The sequence below is a fragment of the Daphnia magna genome, linkage group LG6, assembly GCF_020631705.1.
Source record: "Daphnia magna isolate NIES linkage group LG6, ASM2063170v1.1, whole genome shotgun sequence".
NCBI lineage: Eukaryota > Metazoa > Arthropoda > Branchiopoda > Diplostraca > Daphniidae > Daphnia > Daphnia magna.
This window is the reverse complement of record NC_059187.1, coordinates 5265934-5286813: the sequence shown is the minus strand read 5'-3', so window position 1 is coordinate 5286813 and position 20880 is coordinate 5265934. Positions and strand designations below refer to the sequence as shown.

At 36.1% G+C, this 20880-nt stretch overlaps 4 protein-coding genes across 4 annotated transcripts; all 4 read left to right on the top strand.

The window, feature by feature from the left end:
• Nucleotides 1–13440: 13440 nt before the first annotated feature.
• Nucleotides 13441–14154, top strand: LOC116936262 (52 kDa repressor of the inhibitor of the protein kinase-like). The gene is made up of 4 exons (XM_045175106.1): nucleotides 13441–13554; nucleotides 13614–13896; nucleotides 13961–14077; nucleotides 14137–14154. Exons 1-4 carry the CDS (start codon nucleotides 13505–13507, stop codon nucleotides 14152–14154), a joined length of 468 nt encoding a protein of 155 aa, XP_045031041.1. The 5' UTR covers nucleotides 13441–13504.
• A 508-nt stretch (nucleotides 14155–14662) lies between these two features.
• Nucleotides 14663–15655, top strand: LOC123473779. Its single transcript, XM_045175105.1, has 2 exons — nucleotides 14663–14758; nucleotides 14822–15655. Exons 1-2 carry the CDS (start codon nucleotides 14663–14665, stop codon nucleotides 15653–15655), a joined length of 930 nt encoding a protein of 309 aa, XP_045031040.1.
• A 149-nt stretch (nucleotides 15656–15804) lies between these two features.
• On the top strand, nucleotides 15805–17458 carry LOC123473778 (solute carrier family 22 member 4-like; the record flags this gene model as incomplete). Its single annotated transcript, XM_045175104.1, has 6 exons — nucleotides 15805–16037; nucleotides 16158–16398; nucleotides 16471–16574; nucleotides 16647–16801; nucleotides 16866–17034; nucleotides 17105–17458. Coding segments are annotated over 6 exons (1086 nt in total), but the record flags the coding sequence as incomplete, so codon positions are not given.
• A 641-nt stretch (nucleotides 17459–18099) lies between these two features.
• On the top strand, nucleotides 18100–19990 carry LOC123473777. Its single transcript, XM_045175103.1, has 4 exons — nucleotides 18100–18224; nucleotides 18289–18403; nucleotides 19733–19898; nucleotides 19958–19990. The coding sequence occupies exons 1-3, from the start codon at nucleotides 18100–18102 to the stop codon at nucleotides 19895–19897; spliced, it is 405 nt and encodes a 134-aa protein (XP_045031038.1). The 3' UTR covers nucleotide 19898; nucleotides 19958–19990.
• The last annotated feature ends 890 nt before the right edge of the window (nucleotides 19991–20880 follow it).

The following is a 20880-nucleotide window of genomic DNA, read 5'->3' as shown; positions in this document are numbered from 1 at the left end:
GTAAAAACTCATGGTATAACAGTATATTCACATTGAATACAGGTATATTCCATGCAGTTTACATATAGAAGTAAAAACTCATGGTATAACAGTGTATTCACATTGAATACAAGTATATTCCATGCAGTTTACATATAGAAGTAAAAACTCATGGTATAACAGTGTATTCACATTGAGTACAAGTATATTCCATGCAGTTTACATATAGAAGTAAAAACGCATGGTATAACAGTGTATTCACATTGAATATATGTATATGCTATGCAGTTTACATATAGAAGTAAAAACTCATGGTATAACAGTGTATTCACATTGAATACAAGTATATTCCATGCAGTTTACATATAGAAATAAAAACTCATGGTATAACAGTGTATTCACATTGAATACAAGTATATTCCATGCAGTTTACATAAAGAAGTAAAAACTCATGGTATAACAGTGTATTCACATTGAATACAAGTATATTTGATGCAGTATACATATAGAAGTAAAAACTCATGGTATAACAGTGTATTCACATTGAATACAAGTATATTCCATGCAGTTTACATATAGAAGTAAAAACTCATGGTATAACAGTGTATTCACATTGAATACAAGTATATTCCATGCATTTTACATATAGAAGTAAAAATTCATGGTATAACAGTGTATTCACATTGAATACAAGTATATTCCATGCAGTTTACATATAGAAGTAAAAACTCATGGTATAACAGCTTATTCACATTGAATACAAGTATATTTGATGCAGTTTACATATAGAAGTAAAAACTCATGGTATAACAGTGTATTCACATTGAATACAAGTATATTTGATGCTGTTTACATATAGAAGTAAAAACTCATGGTATAACAGTGTATTCACATTGAATACAAGTATATTCCATGCAGTTTACAAATAGAAGTAAAAACTAATGGTATAACAGTGTATTCACATTGAATACAAGTATATTCCATGCATTTTACATATAGAAGTAAAAACTCGTGGTATAACAGTGTATTCACATTGAATACAAGTATATTCCATGCAGTTTACATATAGAAGTAAAAACTCATGGTATAACAGTGTATTCACATTGAATACAAGTATATTTGATGCTGTTTACATATAGAAGTAAAAACTCATGGTATAAAAGTGTATTCACATTGAATACAAGTATATTCAATGCAGTTTACATATAGAAGTAAAAACTCATGGTATAACAGTGTATTCACATTGAATACAAGTATATTCCATGCAGTTTACATATAGAAGTAAAAACTCATGGTATAACAGTGTATTCACTTTGAATACAAGTATATTCCATGCAGTTTACATATAGAAGTAAAAACTCATGGTATAACAGTGTATTCACATTAAATACAAGTATATTTGATGCTGTTTACATATAGAAGTAAAAACTCATGGTATAACAGTGTATTCACATTGAATACAAGTATATTCAATGCAGTTTACATATAGAAGTAAAAACTCATGGTATAACAGTGTATTCACATTGAATACAAGTATATTCCATGCAGTTTACATATAGAAGTAAAAACTCATGGTATAACAGTGCATTCACATTGAATACAAGTATATTCCATGCAGTTTACATATAGAAGTAAAAACTCATGGTATAACAGTGTATTCACATTGAATACAAGTATATTCCATGCAGTTTACATATAGAAGTAAAAACTCATGGTATAACAGTGTATTCACATTGAATACAAGTATATTCCATGCAGTTTACATATAGAAGTAAAAACTCATGGTATAACAGTGTATTCACATTGAATACAAGTATATTCCATGCAGTTTACATATAGAAGTAAAAACTCATGGTATAACAGTGTATTCACATTGAATACAAGTATATTTGATGCTGTTTACATATAGAAGTAAAAACTCATGGTATAAAAGTGTATTCACATTGAATACAAGTATATTCAATGCAGTTTACATATAGAAGTAAAATCTCATGGTATAACAGTGTATTCACATTGAATACAAGTATATTCCATGCAGTTTACATATAGAAGTAAAAACTCATGGTATAACAGTGTATTCACTTTGAATACAAGTATATTCCATGCAGTTTACATATAGAAGTAAAAACTCATGGTATAACAGTGTATTCACATTGAATACAAGTATATTTGATGCTGTTTACATATAGAAGTAAAAACTCATGGTATAACAGTGTATTCACATTGAATACAAGTATATTCAATGCAGTTTACATATAGAAGTAAAAACTCATGGTATAACAGTGTGTTCACATTGAATACAAGTATATTCCATGCAGTTTACATATAGAAGTAAAAACTCATGGTATAACAGTGTATTCACATTGAATACAAGTATATTCCATGCAGTTTACATATAGAAGTAAAAACTCATGGTATAACAGTGTATTCACATTGAATACAAGTATATTCCATGCAGTTTACATATAGAAGTAAAAACTCATGGTATAACAGTGTATTCACATTGAATACAAGTATATTCCATGCAGTTTACATATAGAAGTAAAAACTCATGGTATAACAGTGTATTCACATTGAATACAAGTATATTCCATGCAGTTTACATATAGAAGTAAAACTCATGGTATAACAGTGTATTCACATTGAATACAAGTATATTCCATGCAGTTTACATAAAAAAGTAAAAACTCATGATATAACAGTGTATTCACATTGAATACAAGTATATTCCATGCAGTTTACATATAGAAGTAGAAACTCATGGTATAACAGTGTATCCACATTGAATACAAGTATATTTGATGCAGTATACATATAGAAGTAAAAACTCATGGTATAACAGTGTATTCACATTGAATACAAGTATATTTGATGCAGAATACATATAGAAGTAAAAACTCATAATATAACAGTGTATTCACATTGAATACAAGTATATTTGATGCTGTTTACATATAGAAGTAAAAACTCATGCTATAACAATGTATTCACATTGAATACAAGTATATTCCATGCAGTTTACATATAGAAGTAAAAACTCATGGTATAACAGTGTATTCACATTGAATACAAGTATATTCCATGCAGTTTACATAAAGAAGTAAAAACTCATGGTATAACAGTGTATTCACATTGAATACAAGTATATTTGATGCAGTATACATATAGAAGTAAAAACTCATGGTATAACAGTGTATTCACATTGAATACAAGTATATTCCATGCAGTTTACATATAGAAGTAAAAACTCATGATATAACAGTGTATTCACATTGAATACAAGTATATTCCATGCATTTTACATATAGAAGTAAAAACTCATGGTATAACAGTGTATTCACATTGAATACAAGTATATTCCATGCAGTTTACATATAGAAGTAAAAACTCATGGTATAACAGTGTATTCACATTGAATACAAGTATATTTGATGCAGTTTACATATAGAAGTAAAAACTCATGGTATAACAGTGTATTCACTTTGAATACAAGTATATTCAATGCAGTTTACATATAGAAGTAAAAACTCATGGTATAACAGTGTATTCACATTGATTACAAGTATATTTGATGCTGTTTACATATAGAAGTAAAAACTCATGGTATAACAGTGTATTCACATTGAATACAAGTATAGTCAATGCAGTTTACATATAGAAGTAAAAACTCATGGTATAACAGTGTATTCACATTGAATACAAGTATATTCCATGCAGTTTACATATAGAAGTAAAAACTCATGGTATAACAGTGTATTCACATTGAATACAAGTATATTCCATGCAGTTTACATATAGAAGTAAAAACTCATGGTATAACAGTGTATTCACATTGAATACAAGTATATTCCATGCAGTTTACATATAGAAGTAAAAACTCATGGAATAACAGTGTATTCACATTGAATACAAGTATATTCCATGCAGTTTACATATAGAAGTAAAAACTCATGGTATAACAGTGTATTCACATTGAATACAAGTATATTCCATGCAGTTTACATATAGAAGTAAAACTCATGGTATAACAGTGTATTCACATTGAATACAAGTATATTCCATGCAGTTTACATAAAAAAGTAAAAACTCATGATATAACAGTGTATTCACATTGAATACAAGTATATTCCATGCAGTTTACATATAGAAGTAGAAACTCATGGTATAACAGTGTATCCACATTGAATACAAGTATATTTGATGCAGTATACATATAGAAGTAAAAACTCATGGTATAACAGTGTATTCACATTGAATACAAGTATATTCCATGCAGTTTACATATACAAGTAAAAACTCATGGTATAAAAGTGTATTCACATTGAATACAAGTATATTCCACGCAGTTTACATATAGAAGTAAAAACTCATGGTATAATAGTGAATTCACATTGAATACAAATATATTCCATGCAGTTTACATATAGAAGTAAAAACTCATGGTATAAAAGTGTATTCACATTGAATACAAGTATATTCCATGCAGTTTACATATGGAAGTAAAAACTCATGGTATAACAGTGTATTCACATTGAATACAAGTATATTCCATGCAGTTTACATATAGAAGTAAAAACTCATGGTATAACAGTGTATTCACATTGAATAAAAGTATATTCCATGCAGTTTACATATAGAATGAAAAACTAATGGTATAACAGTGTATTCACATTGAATACAAGTATATTTGATGCTGTTTACATATAGAAGTAAAAACTCATGGTATAACAGTGTATTCACATTGAATACAAGTATATTCCATGCAGTTTACATATAGAAGTAAAAACTCATGGTATAACAGTGTATTCACATTGAATACAAGTATATTCCATGCAGTTTACATATAGAAGTAAAAACTCATGGTATAACAGTGTATTCACATTGAATACAAGTATATTTTATGCAGTATACATATAGAAGTAAGAACTCATGGTATAACAGTGTATTCACATTGAATACAAGTATATTTGATGCTGTTTACATATAGAAGTAAAAACTCATGGTATAACAGTGTATTCACATTGAATACAAGTATATTCCATGCAGTTTACATATAGAAGTAAAAACTCATGGTATAACAGTATATTCACATTGAATACAAGTATATTCCATGCAGTTTACATATAGAAGTAAAAACTCATGGTATAACAGTGTATTCACATTGAATACAAGTATATTGGATGCTGTTTACATATAGATGTAAAAACTCATGGTATAACAGTATATTCACATTGAATACAAGTATATTCCATGCAGTTTACATATAAAAGTAAAAACTCATGGTATAACAGTGTATTCACATTGAATACAAGTATATTCCATGCAGTTTACTTATAGAAGTAAAAACTCATGGTATAACAGTGTATTCACATTGAATACAAGTATATTTGATGCTGTTTACATATAGAAAAAAAAACTCATGGTATAACAGTGTATTCACATTGAATACAAGTATATTTGATGCTGTTTACATATATAAGTAAAAACTAATGGTATAACAGTGTATTCACATTGAATATATGTATATTCTATGCAGTTACATATAGAAGTAAAAACTCATGGTATAACAGTGTATTCACATTGAATACAAGTATATTTGATGCTGTTTACATATAGAAAAAAAAAACTCGTGGTATAACAGTGTTTTCACATTGAATACAAGTATATTTGATGCTGTTTACATATAGAAGTAAAAACTCATGGTATAACAGTGTATTCACTTTGAATACAAGTATATTCCAAGCTGTTTACATATAGAAGTAAAAACTCATGGTATAACAGTGTATTCACATTGAATACAAGTATATTTGATGCTGTTTACATATATAAGTAAAAACTAATGGTATAACAGTGTATTCACATTGAATACAAGTATATTTGATGCTGTTTACATATAGAAGTAAAAACTCATGGTATAATAGTGTGTTCACATTGAATACTAGTATATTTGATGCAGTATACATATAGAAGTAAAAACTCATAATATAGCAGTTTATTCACTTTGAATACAAGTATATTTGATGCTGTTTACATATAGAAGTAAAAACTAATGTTATAACAATGTATTCACATTGAATACAAGTATATTCCATGCAGTTTACATAAAGAAGTAAAAACTCATGGTATAACAGTGTATTCACATTGAATACAAGTATATTCCATGCAGTTTACATATAGAAGTAAAAACTCATGGTATAACAGTATATTCACATTGAATACAAGTATATTCCATGCAGTTTACATATAGAAGTAAAAACTCATGGTATAACAGTGTATTCACATTGAATACAAGTATATTTGATGCTGTTTACATATAGATGTAAAAACTCATGGTATAACAGTATATTCACATTGAATACAAGTATATTCCATGCAGTTTACATATAGAAGTAAAAACTCATGGTATAACAGTGTATTCACATTGAATACAAGTATATTCCATGCAGTTTACTTATAGAAGTAAAAACTCATGGTATAACAGTGTATTCACATTGAATACAAGTATATTTGATGCTGTTTACATATAGAAGAAAAAACTCATGGTATAACAGCATATTCACATTGAATCCAAGTATATTCCATGCAGTTTACATATAGAAGTAAAAACTCATCGTATAACAGTGTATTCACGTTGAATAAAAGTATATTCCATGCAGTTTACATATAGAAGTAAAAACGCATGGTATAACAGTGTATTCACATTGAATATATGTATATTCTATGCAGTTACATATAGAAGTAAAAACTCATGGTATAACAGTGTATTCACATTGAATACAAGTATATTTGATGCTGTTTACATATAGAAAAAAAAACTCATGGTATAACAGTGTATTCACATTGAATACAAGTATATTTGATGCTGTTTACATATATAAGTAAAAACTAATGGTATAACAGTGTATTCACATTGAATACAAGTATATTTGATGCTGTTTACATATAGAAGTAAAAACTCATGGTATAACAGTGTGTTCACATTGAATACTAGTATATTTGATGCAGTATACATATAGAAGTAAAAACTCATGGTATAACAGTGTATTCACATTGAATACAAGTATATTCCATGCAGTTTACATATAGAAGTAAAAACTCATGGTATAAAAGTGTATTCACATTGAATACAAGTATATTCCACGCAGTTTACATATAGAAGTAAAAACGCATGGTATAACAGTGTATTCACATTGAATACATGTATATTCCAGGCAGATTACTTATAGAAGTAAAACTCATGGTACAACAGTGTTTTCACATTGAATACAATTATATTTGATGCTGTTTACACATAGAAAAAAAAACCTCATGGTATAACAGGGTATTCACATTGAATACAAGTATATTTGATGCTGTTTACATATAGAAGTAAAAACTCATGATATAACAGTGTATTCACATTGAATACAAGTATATTTGATGCAGTATACATATAGAAGTAAAACTCATAATATAGCAGTGTATTCACATTGAATACAAGTATATTTGATGCTGTTTACATATAGAAGTAAAAACTAATGCTATAACAATGTATTCACATTGAATACAAATATATTCCATGCAGTTTACATATAGAAGTAAAAACTAATGGTATAACAGTGTATTCACATTGAATACCAGTATATTTTATGCTGTTTACATATAGAAGTGAAAACTCATGGTATAACAGTGTATCCACATTGAATACAAGTTTATTTGATGCAGTATACATATAGAAGTAAAAACTCATGGTATAACAGTGTATTCAAATTGAATAGAAGTATATTCCATGCAGTTTACATAAAGAAGTAAAAACTCATGGTATAACAGTGTATTCACATTGAATACAAGTATATTTGATGCAGTTTACATATAGAAGTAAAAACCCATGGTATAACAGTATATTAACATTGAATACAAGTATATTCCATACAGTTTACATATAGAAGTAAAAACTCATAGTATAACAGTGTATTCACATTGAATACAAGTATATTTGATGCTGTTTACATATAGATGTAAAAACTCATGGTATAACAGTATATTCACATTAAATACAAGTATATTCCATGCAGTTTACATATAGAAGTAAAAACTCATGGTATAACAGTGTATTCACATTGAATACAAGTATATTCTATGCAGTTACATATAGAAGTAAAAACTCATGGTATAACAGTGTATTCACATTGAATACAAGTATATTTGATGCTGTTTACACATAGAAAAAAAAAACTCATGGTATAACAGTGTTTTCACATTGAATACAAGTATATTTGATGCTGTTTACACATAGAAGTAAAACCTCATGGTATAACAGTGTATTCACATTGAATACAAGTATATTTGATGCTGTTTACATGTAGAAGTATAAATTCACCCACCCCCAGATCCCTATTACGATGAAGTCTTTCGGGTTCTTGCTGCGGCTGTAGTAGATGCAGGGGTCAACATCTGAGCGGACCAGGCCAAATTGGGTAAGGAATGAATCGAATTTCTCATTCCAACTTCTTGGTGACTGCCTTAGGCCGTACAACGGCTTGTGGAGGCGGCAGACCATATTTTCTTCCCCTGGCTTAACAAAGCCTTCTGGCTGCTGCACATACAGCTCTTCCTCCAGATCGCCGTAGAGGAATGTGGTTTTTATGTCCAGCTGATGGAGCTCTAGGTCCAGGGACGCTGCGATTGAGAGAATGATCCGGAGCGAGTCGTGCTTTACGACCGGAGAGTAGATCTCATCTACGTTGAAGTCCAGTCCAGGTACTTGGGAGAAGCCCTTCGCAACAAAGCGGGCCTTGTAAATATCTTCTTGCTGACCGTATCTTGGTTTGAACTTAAATGTCCATCTGCTTCTGATGACGGAGTGATTCGGGGGGAGTCTAAATATTGGCCAGGTTCGATTCTTGATTAGAGAATTGATCTCCCTGTCTACAGCTGCCGACCAAAAGGGGGCGTCGTCGCTTGCTATTGCATCGCGGTACTGATCCGGTTCGTTGTAGGTGAATGCTGAGGCGGCCGTGTTGCTGTTGAGTCCTTTCGCGATACGAGCCTTGACTCGAGCGGATCGCCGAATTTCATTGACTATCGGTAAAGGCTGCAGTGAAGTGAGGTTCGGGTGTTCCTCGATAACGATTCGGTCTTCTCCGAGGTCCGTTGATTTGCTTTGTCTTGGCGGTTCTTCTGGCTTCGGAGATGCCGGTGGTTCACTTGTTGGGAAGACATCGAGGCCGTTCTGCCGATCGTCCTGAGGAAGGCCCCTTTCGTAGTGGTGGCGGCTCGGAGTGACGTCGCGGCTGGCATTCACCTTTCCAGTGAGTGCGTCTCAGTAGCGGTCACCCTTTTGAGTGTCCGAGTTGCCAACGAAGTAGCACAGTAGGCCCTTCGGATCAAGTTTCCTTCTGGTCTCTTTCGGTATCAGAGTGTAGAACTCGGAGCCGAATGTACGTAGATTAGGGAGGTTGGGTTTCTTGCCATACCAGGCCTCGTACGGAGTTTTGTTGGAGTGTGTGCTGGAGAGGGTACGGTTGAGCATGTATGTCACGCAGCTGACTGCTTCTGCCCAAAGAGTCAGCGGGAGGTTCCGGTTGGAGTGGAGGAGAGTCCGCGCGCCTTCCATCAGAGTTCTGTTATCCCTTTCCGAGACGCCGTTCTGTTGAGGTGTGTGTCGGACGGATGTTTCGTGGCGGATTCCATTCTTTCTTAGCCAGGCCTGAAGTTCGTGATTCTCGTACTCCCTTCCGTTGTCAGAGCGGAACACGGAAACCAGTTGGCCCGTTTGAGCGTGCAATAGGCTGACAAAGTCTTTAAGGCAGGCGGTGACCTCGGACTTTTGCTTGATAAAGCGTACGACGCGGAATCCACTGTAGTCGTCTTGGAAAAGCACATAGTAGAGTGCGCCGCCTATGCTTGATACCTGCATTGGTCCGCAGACGTCGCTGTGGATGAGAGAGCCAATACGGGTGGATTTTGGAGTGGAGCTGGTGAGGAAGACGAAGCGCTTCATTTTTCCGCCCGCGCACTCGTGGCAACGTGCCAGTGGAGGTTGAGTCCCTGGTTGCAGATTGAGGCCGTCCACAGCTCCGCTTTCCGCCATCTTGATAATGGTTCGATCGCTGATGTGAGCCAGGCGTTGATGCCACTCCTGAATTGAACTCTCGATAAGTCGGGCGATTGATGCGACGTCGTTTGTCACGACGGAGATGTTCAGGAGGTATAAAGTCCTTCCGACGCGTTCTGCGGTCATCTCTATGGCTCCGTTTCTAACGACGAGGGCTTGGGAGCCGGTGAAGTGGATGTCTGCGCCGTTGTTGGTAATGGCGCCGACGGATGTCAAGTTTATGCCGATGTTTAGGGCGTACAGGAGGCCATGGATCGTGCGGCTCTTGGTGAGCCCGTTAACTGATGTCAGTAAATCCATGTCGCCTTCGCCTAGTACGTCTACTTTCGTTTGGCCGATACCTCCGATCCATCTTGATCCGAGTGGGAAAGTCCAGAGGTTTTTAAGCAGCCATTTTTGGTCCGTGATGTGCTGAGTCGCGCCGGAGTCTAGGAAGAAGTCGGTGCTCGATCGTGACCCAGATGACGGGAGTCCCGCTGCGTAGGCAGAGTTTTGATTTTCTGAGTCAATTTGTGGTTCGGCTACGCTTGCCTTTTCGCCATCTTGAGTTTTGCGGTAGCACACCTTCTCGTCATGCCCGACGATATTGCAGTAGCTGCAGCGAACTGCCCCACTGTTCTTGTGGCGACATGTCTCCTCATTATGGCCGATTATGTTGCAGAAGGTGCAGCGTGTGGTTGTTCGAGGTCTCCCGTTAGATGCGGCAAACCTGTCGTTGCGTCCACCTCTGCCTCGTCCTCTGCCCGTCTTAGGATAGGGACTTAGCCTGTTTTCAGGTCTTTGATACGTCGGTGGGATCGACCTTCCGGCTCCAGTAGATGTGCTTGGGAATCCGAAGTAGGCCTTGTCGTCAGCAGTTAGCTCTCCGCCGTTGCAGTTGTGTTTCCTACTCTCTTCTCTATCGAGTCTAGTAACGAGGTTGGCGAGGGTCCTCTCTAGGATGGGGGAGCTTTCCCGGGCGGCGAGGAAGTTGTTGTAGCTAGGTGGAAGGAACGTGATTATTTTGTTGCACGTTCCGTCGTCGTCGGCGAGGCCCCCAGCGTCCTTAAATTGCTGGACTAGTAGCATGATCGCTTCGATGTGGTATCTCACGGTATGTTCCGGCTTAAAGCGATAGTTCAGGAAGTCCTGCTGTAGAGATTGTCTCCTCTCGACGGTATTCTGCTGGTATCTGCTCGTGAGGGAATTCCAGACGGAGTGAGCCGTATCACATGTAAGTAGGGAGTTCTGCTGTTCCTCGCTGCAGGTATTGAACAGGTAGCCGAGGGCCAAGTTGTCGTCTTTGTCCCACTTATTGATGTCGGCTTGGTTGGTTACCGTGTTGTCTTGTTTTACCTAATTTTATAAGACACACATTCATGGAGTTAAGTGTCTGTGACGTTGTGGAAACGTTTAGTCGTTGCACATGACGCTTGTGTAGGTTCGTTCACTTTCCTTTCTTTTTTTTTTTTTTTCCTCTTTTTTTTTTTTTTTTGTTTTTTTTTGTGTTGGTTAGTTGCGTTACGCAGTAACATGTATTACCGATATTATTCACTGATCAGATTGGCCAGATTGCACGCGTATGTTTTTTTTGTTTACCTCGATTGGTCGTTTAAGAGATCCGTCGACGACTGGCACTAGGTTGTGACTCCTGAGCGCAATGTTGACGCTGAATTTCCAACTTTCGAAATTGTTGCCGTTAAATTGGACGGTTTCGGCTCGAAGGCCATCTCGTGAGGGAGAGTTGTCCATCTTTTCCTACTTTAGCGGGTCGGGTTACCTGGGCCCATAACCTGTTGAAAGAGAAAGGGATAACTCGAGCCGTCTCATTGAAGAGTAATTGTCTGTGTATTAGGTGGGACCTTTGCCCAATTCGTGAGGATTCTTTGCCTCTGTATTTACCTCAGCTAGGTAAAATAATCAAGGAGAACTTCAGCACAGGGGCTGATACACGTGATAAAAAAGAGAGAGACTAAAGGAGAGAGAAGTCGCACATACGCACATACGTAAGTATAACGACGATTATGATTCGGAGAAGGAAAGAATAAGCAGTACGTCAACTGTGGGGTTGCCAGTTGGTCGAAATACTTAACAATAACAGTGTATTCACATTGAATACAAGTATATTTGATTTTGGTTACATATAGAAGTATAAACTCATAATATAACAGTGTATTCACATTGAATACAAGTATATTTGATCCTGTTTACATATAAAAGTAAAAACTCATGGTATAACAGTGTATTCACATTGAATACAAGTATATTTGATTCGGTTTACATGTAGAAGTATAAACTCATAATATAACAGTGTATTCACATTGAATACAAGTATATTTGATCCTGTTTACATGTAAAAGTATAAATTCATAATATAACAGTGTATTCACATTGAATACAAGTATATTTTATCCTGTTTACAAATAGAAGTAAAAACTCATGGTATCACAGTGTATTCAAATTGAATACAAGTATATTTGATTCTGTTTACATGTAGAAGTATAAATTCATAATATAACAGTGTATTCACATTGAATACAAGTATATTTGATTCTGTTTACATGTAGAAGTAAAAAATCATAATATAACAGTGTATTCACATTGAATACAAATATATTTGATCTTTTTACATATAGAAGTAAAAACACATGGTATAACAGTGTATTAACATTGAACACAAGTATATTTGATCCTTTTTAAATATAGAAGTAAAAACTCGGTCTACCCCTATCTCGTACCATTTTTATCTCGTACCATGTATCTCGTACCGGTACGAGATCATCGGTACGAGATTGGAGCTTCTAAGCGGTTAGTACGAGATCATCGGCTCTTGACAGAAGATATATTAAAAAATTTCTTCGTCGTAGAAGAGCCACTACTCTAACCAACCGCCCAGCATTGCTCCAAGCCGCTTAATGAAATCTGAGGGAAACTGGGCCGCCTTATATACGGTCGCAGGGGGTGAGCGCTGCGCCACCAAGCGGGGTTCGTCCCCTTTGGGTACGAGATTGTCGGTACGAGATTGTTTGTACGAGATTGTCGGTACCAGAGACTTAAGTAAGAACGATTTAATAAATAAATATATCAGGTTTAGCTCTACGTCCCCTCTTGTAAAATTTAATATTGCTTATTGTTTACTTTCTTGTTAAAATTTAATTTCCCGAAGTGATTTAGGACGAGGCATTTTCCATTTTGGGTCGGAGGAAACCATAGCCTACTACAATCACGGCCACTCAACGGGCTATCTCGCCTGCGCCAGGGTGCCCCGCCTTTTCAGGTCACGTGCTGGATTCTGATTGCTACCCCACCTAAAGTTACGCACCCTGTATCTTCGGTTTCCAAAAGGGTCGATTCCATTTTCTGCGTGTTTTTTCCACTATATTTTTTTCCTTTTTTTCTCAAATCGTAACGTGGATTTTCGTTCGTCCATGCTTTTGGTGTTTTTGGTCCATGCTTTTCGCAGTCCCTAGTGTTCATGCTAGTGCTTCAAGAAATTTCAGGTGCCATACACTTTTGTTTTATTAATTATTAATTGTTACTGATTGATATTGATTAATAGGATAATGAAAGTAAAGTGTTGTGTTGCACATTGTCCCAGCAAAAGTTATGGGCCTGTAATGTGTAACGTTTCTTGGCACAAATTCCCAAGCGATGAAAATGTTTGTGAACAATGGATTAGAGAACTTTCCAATAACTCAAAAACTGAATTAAAGGATGTTGTAGTAAAACACTTACGAATATGTAGTCTACATTTCAAAAAAGAAGAATTAAAAATGAGTGGCACGGGAAGACATTATTTATTAGGAAATGCTGTTCCTACAATTTTTCAATCATATGAAAAGGTATAACGTACCTCAGGGTTGTTATATTTCAACGCAATCTCCTAATGTTTATTTTCCTGTACAGAGTGTTGGCAGTAATCATCCACACAGAATACCTTTTCAAGAGTTAAATAGCAATGTAGCACCAGGGAAAAATATTGATAGCATTGAAACTATTGATGATCGATCAGGTTTAAACTGGGTAAGTCTAACTTTAAAACATGTTCTATTATCTCAACTAATTCTATCCCGTTTGAAAAGAAAGACAGATGCAGATGAGTGTCATATAACATTAACTCCTCGGCCAGTGAGTCAGAATACAAAACACGAAACAAGTGTTGAACCAATCATCTCTGCATACAGTATGTTTACAACATAAAAGTGTTTTTAAGTATCACGAGTAATTCAATTTTGTTTCAAACAGAACAATGAGACTGAGAACTCCCAAACCAGACCTACTCATGTGTTCGAAAATCAAGTTATACAAAGTAAAACAAATAGTAACCATGAATCATGGGCTGTAGCCGATGCTGTAGGTTCCCTACTTCTAAGTATTTTAAAATAACAATACTAATCCTATTCTGTTGTAGACAACAGATGCTGATCAGGTTCATACAAGTAGTGAGTCGAATTTTCATACATCACAACGTCAAAGCAAGAAATCAAGCGAAGCCAATCTCATTCGAAAACTCAGAAATACAGTTTCTGAACTACAAAAAAAAAAATTCAAAAGTTGGAAAAACTAGTGGGCCCAGAAGCTCTTAAACTATTACAATGTGATAAAAGAATGGCAGTGGCTATTAATTCAGTAGTTGCTGTATTTAAAGATGAGGAAGACAAGCAATGCGAGTTTAATGCCAAAGCATCATTCTTGCTCCATCAAGTATTATGTTTTTGTAATTTTTATATCATATCAAAAACTAAAAACACGCTTACATTGTTATAGGTACTGAACTATACTAAAGAGGCACGTTGTGTCAGGTACGACCAATGGACTATCAAATATTGTATAGCAATTCAAGGGCGAAGCCCTACTATTTATGATTTTCTTCGGCAGCAAAATTTGCTAACACTTCCAGCCTTGAATACTCTCTACAGCTACACTGGACGAACAAATGGAAGCGTAGGAATAACGTCTGTAAACTTGGAGCGGCTTAAGGTATTATTTAAAACTTTGTCCAAGAGTTATGAAAGAAGTATCAGCTTAGAAGTGGATGAAATGGCTTGTAAGTCATTACTTCTTTGGATCCAATCCCGCCAACAATTCGTCGGGGAAGTTGATTTTGGAGGTGTTGGTGTTTTTGCACCAAAAATGGACGATGAGGGACTAGATATTTCGTACGGATGTGAAGATGCAGTCATTGATGAAGATGTTGAAAATGTTGTTGACGCTGATGGTGGTAAAATCTCGAAGAATGCTGCATTTATGAAAAATGAGTCAAGCAACACAAGTAATGGACCTCCGGTGCTAGCAAACAGTTTGATTAATTTTGTCATGACAGGTTTGACAACAAAATTTACTTCTATAGTTGGAACCTGGCCAGTTGCAAGGCTTACTGGTCGACAATTATTTTTTCTCACAATTCACGTCATCCGTACGCTTGAAGATATTGGGTTTACAGTAGAACGTGTAGTCGGTGATAATGCCAAAATCAACGTTGCTCTTTTCAAACTTCTCAGAAAGCAAGAAGATGAAGAACCCTTTCTAGTCACTCAGCCCATTGATTCTGCGAGAAAGCTATTTGTGAACAACAGTTGCGCGCCGAAGAGCAAGAGGTAACAATAATGGATAATTTATGGTGTAGTTGGGATTGTACGTGTAATCATTTGTATTTATTTTTAGGTCCACCGTAAGCTTACCGACAAAGGATGGTACATTAAAAGCTGTATCCGTACCATCGGAATTATCACAAATTCAAATCATGAATTTGTGCTCCGAAGCCGATTGAAAACGAGAAGCCACCAAATCAAGACGGATCAGCAGCTAACACTTTTGACGATGGCGACCCTGGCGATGCTTTTAACGCGGACATTATCCTCGGTCATTTGGGCAAAATGGGATGGTTTCAAATCAAGTATCTTTTTTGCATCGGATATGGCCTGCTCTTTCCAACGTCGTGTATCCTTATTTACGTCTTTGTGGGAGGCGTGCCTGCTTACAGGTAACATTTTAAATTCAAAGAATGTAAATAACAAATGAAATGGGAAATGCCTTGTAGCACATATTTCTGCTGTTCTTTTTTATCCTTGGAATAATGCGTGCTCATTTTATGCGTGGACAGGTGTTTTGTTGATGGTTGCGATGATCCAATTGATCCAGAGTACAAAGCCGATTGGCTAAACGGAACTGCCCTCAACAGTCTTCTGGCAACTCCTCGTGCATGGCGCTGTAACTACCAGGATTTTGATACCATACCGAATGCTACCACCCCGGAGTGTGCATATAAAAATTACACGGTCAACGCCACTTGCCACAACTGGATTTTCGACAAGTCTGTTTTTACAAGAACAATCGTTACTGACGTAAGATACAGTTGCCCATTTAAATATCCATACATTCTACAAGTTAATTTAGTTTAAATATTTTTTGCCCAGTACCTTCTCGTGTGCGATGAATCATGGAAGATTACCTTTGGTTCGTTCATCACAATGCTGGGAGTTTTGCTGGGTGCTTTTTTCCTCGGGCCTTTGCCGGATTTGTAAGTGCGCAGTTCCACGGAGGAACATCGCGTAGTTTGGCCATTTATTCCTCAATTGTGAATCATTTCTAGAATAGGACGACGCACGTCAGTTGTTGTACTGGGGACGTGGATGGCGGCCTTTGGCATAGGTTCGTGTTTCGCTCCTAATTTTGACGCGTTTGCAGGACTTCGATTTCTTACTGGTATGGGAGGTGTTGCTGTTTTACAAGCCCTCATTATTTGGGGTAAGCCAATAAAGAATTTGAGTGTCTAAGAAAACATTTTCATGTAATATTTATGTTTATGAAGGATTGGAAGCACAGGCTCCAGTAATGCGAATCAAATTTATTTGTCTCATCTATTGCTTTCAATCCATTGGAAATCTTATTAGTGGATTACTGGCATATTTTATCCGTGATTGGATAATATTGCAGCTCTGCCTTTTTGTGCCGATGGGGACAATGGTAGTTACATATTTGTAAGTTTCATTCACGTTTTGTTACCCTAATTATTTATAGCTCCAGTTGTTTGACGATTTTCTTGATTAGCATTTTGCCTGAATCGACTTGCTGGCTAACAGTTAAGAAGAAATATCCTGAAGCCAAGGAAATCTATGAAAATGCAGCCAAATTAAACAAGAAAACCATTCCTGCTTACTTACTGGTCATTTCTAAGAAAGTTACTGTTGACTTTCCGGTGGCTGTACATGACATGTCGGTAGATGATAGTTGAAGCCTCTCAGAATTCTCTTCGAGTAAACAAGCGCCATGGGATTGTTACAAGGGTTGCGTCTGGAATGACCAAGGGTTGCGTCTGGAATGACCTTGGCTTGCTTTGCTTTGACGTCTTATATAAGAAGACAAAATTGAGAACTACGACAGTTGTGTTTCATCTTTTGCCAAGAATGGGGTGTCTCGTGTGTAAGATAGCGTTTAAAAAGGGAGATCAGAAAATTAAGTGCAATCAGTGCGAGAAATCGGTTCACCGACGCTGTTTTACATGTAAGTTCAGTCTTTGCTCTTAACTGTTTTGTATTCTACTTATTACTGAAAGATTTGAAAAGTATGAGATTGCAAGAGACTATTTTCTATGTCATTATTTCTTGTTTGCTGAAAACTTGTTTGTGAAATTGATGTCTTCCTATGATTTTTACTGATTTTTTAAATTTACTTCAGCGATTGACAAGGATTGCTACAAGATCGCAAAGCGGGACAATTTGTTTACATGTTTTTCTTGTGAACTGGAGAGTATTCCCTCAGCCGCCGTTGAAGCTAATTCGATTCCGCTCCAGCAATCACGACCTAAACGGAACAGAAAACCGAACCCTCGTTACGACCAAAGTTCTCCGAAAAGGCGAAATGCAGCAGTTATTCCTTTCTCGGGTTCAGTTATCGCTTCAACTTCTTCAACTACAAACATAATTGTCAATGAAACATTTACTATTCATAGCTCCTCTAACCACTCAGTCGTCCTTGAAGAAGTTGTCCCTCCAATGCCGTCAATAAATATGGACTTTCCAGATATTCGACAGGAATTACTTGACATGGCAGTGGCCAATATGTCTCTGAATGACTCTGCAATTAATCCTTTTGATTTTTCTTTTAGATTAGACACTTCACTTCACCCGCCAAGCCCAGTTAGACCAGAAGATAATTCCACAGCTAGCAGGTATACAATTAAAAAATGTTTATTGCAAACGAAGTAACTAATAATATTTTGTCTTATCACTTAGATCATCCTTTGAATCAGAGAATGGAGATACTGTTCATTCGCCTCGTCACGTTACTCCGGTCCCCATCAGAGAGAAAAGCCTGATTTACGAGGAGCCAATCACACCAGCAATCCGGGTGCAACACTTTTATATTGAATTTGGGGCTTCGATAAGGGGAAAGGATCAGTTGTTGGATGGAATAGGTAATCGATATGGGAGAAAAAGTGAGAAACCCACTAAAAGTGGAGTAGTCACTTGGCTATGTACGAGGCGTGGTTTAAAAGGTGAGCAATCGTGTGCAGCGTTTGTAAAGCAAAAGGGAGAAGAATTTAAGGAAGGTGAAAAGGGTCATAGTCACCTTCCCGATCCCTCTCTGATTTTGAAAGTTCCCTTAGTAAAAAAAGTTAAAGAAATTGCACTCTCCAAAAAATTTGAATCTGCTAAAGCTATTGCTGAAGAAGCACTTGTCCCAGCTGCTATGCAGGATCCAGATTTAGATCTACCGCACCCAGATAATTTAGCTAAGGCTGGCAATTACATCAGACAAAAGGACAGGCCTCAACATCCAACCACCCTCCAATTTGAATTGCAACACCATGCTCTGCCGAAGGATTTTTTTGTTGGTGACATCACTGTAGGGGATAGACGGCACATTTTGTTCGCCAGTAAAGAGCAGTTAAGGGATTTGCAAAATATGCGTAGATGGTATGTTGACGGGACTTTTCATGTGGCTAAACTTCCATTTAGCCAGTTGTTCACCATCCATGGGTTTGTCACGAAGAATGGAAAGTCAAAACAGATTCCATTGCTCTATGTGTTGATGTCCGGTTGCGAGCTAAGCGATTATGTCGCGGTCCTTGAAAAATTAAAATCTTTTTTTGATCCCGAGTACGAACCTTGCTTAGAAGAAGTGGTCTTGGATTTCGAAACAGCGACCAAAAGAGCATTTGAAGATGTTTTCCCTGATACGAAGATTTTTGGTTGCAATTTTCATTGGACGCAAAGTGTGTATCGTAATCTAAAAAGACTTGGATTTTCAGTAGCTTACAGGACAGATTCAAAAATCAAAGAGTTAGTGCGGGAAACATTAGCTTTGCCATTCGTTCCATATCAAGAAATTCAAGGGTGTTTCAAAAAACTGAAGGATCGATCAGTCCAATTAGTTGATGATTTGATTGCATTAAACGAAGAAAGAACCGACGATAATCTTCCACCATTACCTATTACAGATCTGAGAACGTTCTTTGACTATGTCGAGAAACAGTGGATTACGAGTCGTGTTTGGTCTCCAGATACTTGGAGCGTCTTTTTTCAAGAAGTGCGGACAAATAATGATGCCGAAGGGTGGCATTACCGGATAAACATGCATGCTCCTAAGAAGGGCGATTTGAACCTATATCATCTAATTGAACTTCTCTATAAAGAAACTCAGATGAATTTGATTAATAAAAGATTGTTGTTACAGGGTAAAGACGTCAGGAGTCAGAACAAAGTGTATATGAGGACCAACGAGAGGATTAAAGATATTTGGGAGAAATATCAACACACCAAGGAATATACCGTAGATGACCTTCTGAAGTACTGCTCCAAGACTTATCGCATGCCCTGTGAATATGACCAATCTGATTAAGGTAATTTACAAATTTGATAAAGTCTAAACATCCATTTAAATAATCATTTATTTTATTAGAAGGCTTTCTTCGTCATCTGCAGCACTGGAAGCCTCTCGTCTTTACTTGTTAGATGAGTTCAACTGCTTTTCTTGAAAACGAATTGAGAATCTAAACAATCGTCAGTCATGTCGTATAAATGTTCCAATAGTGTATTTTGATTTTTAAATTCAGTTGCTTCTTGCCAAAATACAGATGTAACTACAATAAAGCAAGTTTTTTTTTCAGAACTATTGTTTCTAATAAAACTAAATCGTTCTTACTTAAGTATCTCGTACCGGCAATCTCGTACTGACAATCTCGTACCCAAAGGGAACGAACCCCGCTTGGTGGCGCAGCGCTCACCCCCTGCGACCGTATATAAGGCGGCCCAGTTTCCCTCAAATTTCATTAAGCGGCTTGGAGCAATGCCGGGCGGTTGGTTAGAGTAGTGGCTCTTCTACGACGAAGAAATTTTTTAAAATATCTTCTGTCAAGAGCCGATGATCTCGTACCGACTGCTTAGAAGCTCCAATCTCGTACCGATGATCTCGTACCGGTACGAGATATATGGTACGAGAATAAAGTAGTACGAGATCGGAGAACACCAAAAACTCATGGTATAACAGTGTATTCACATTAAATACAAGTATATTTGATTCTGTTTACATGTAGAAGTATAAACTCATAATATAACAGTGTATTCACATTGAATACAAGTATATTTGATCCTGTTTACATATAGAAGTAAAAACTCATGGTATAACAGTGTATTCACATTAAATACAAGTATATTTGATTCTGTTTACATATAGAAGTATAAACTCATAATATAACAGTGTATTCACATTAAATACAAGTATATTTGATCCTGTTTACATATAGAAGTAAAAATTCATGGTATAACAGTGTATTCACATTGAATACAAGTATATTTGATTCTATTTACATGTAGAAGTATGAA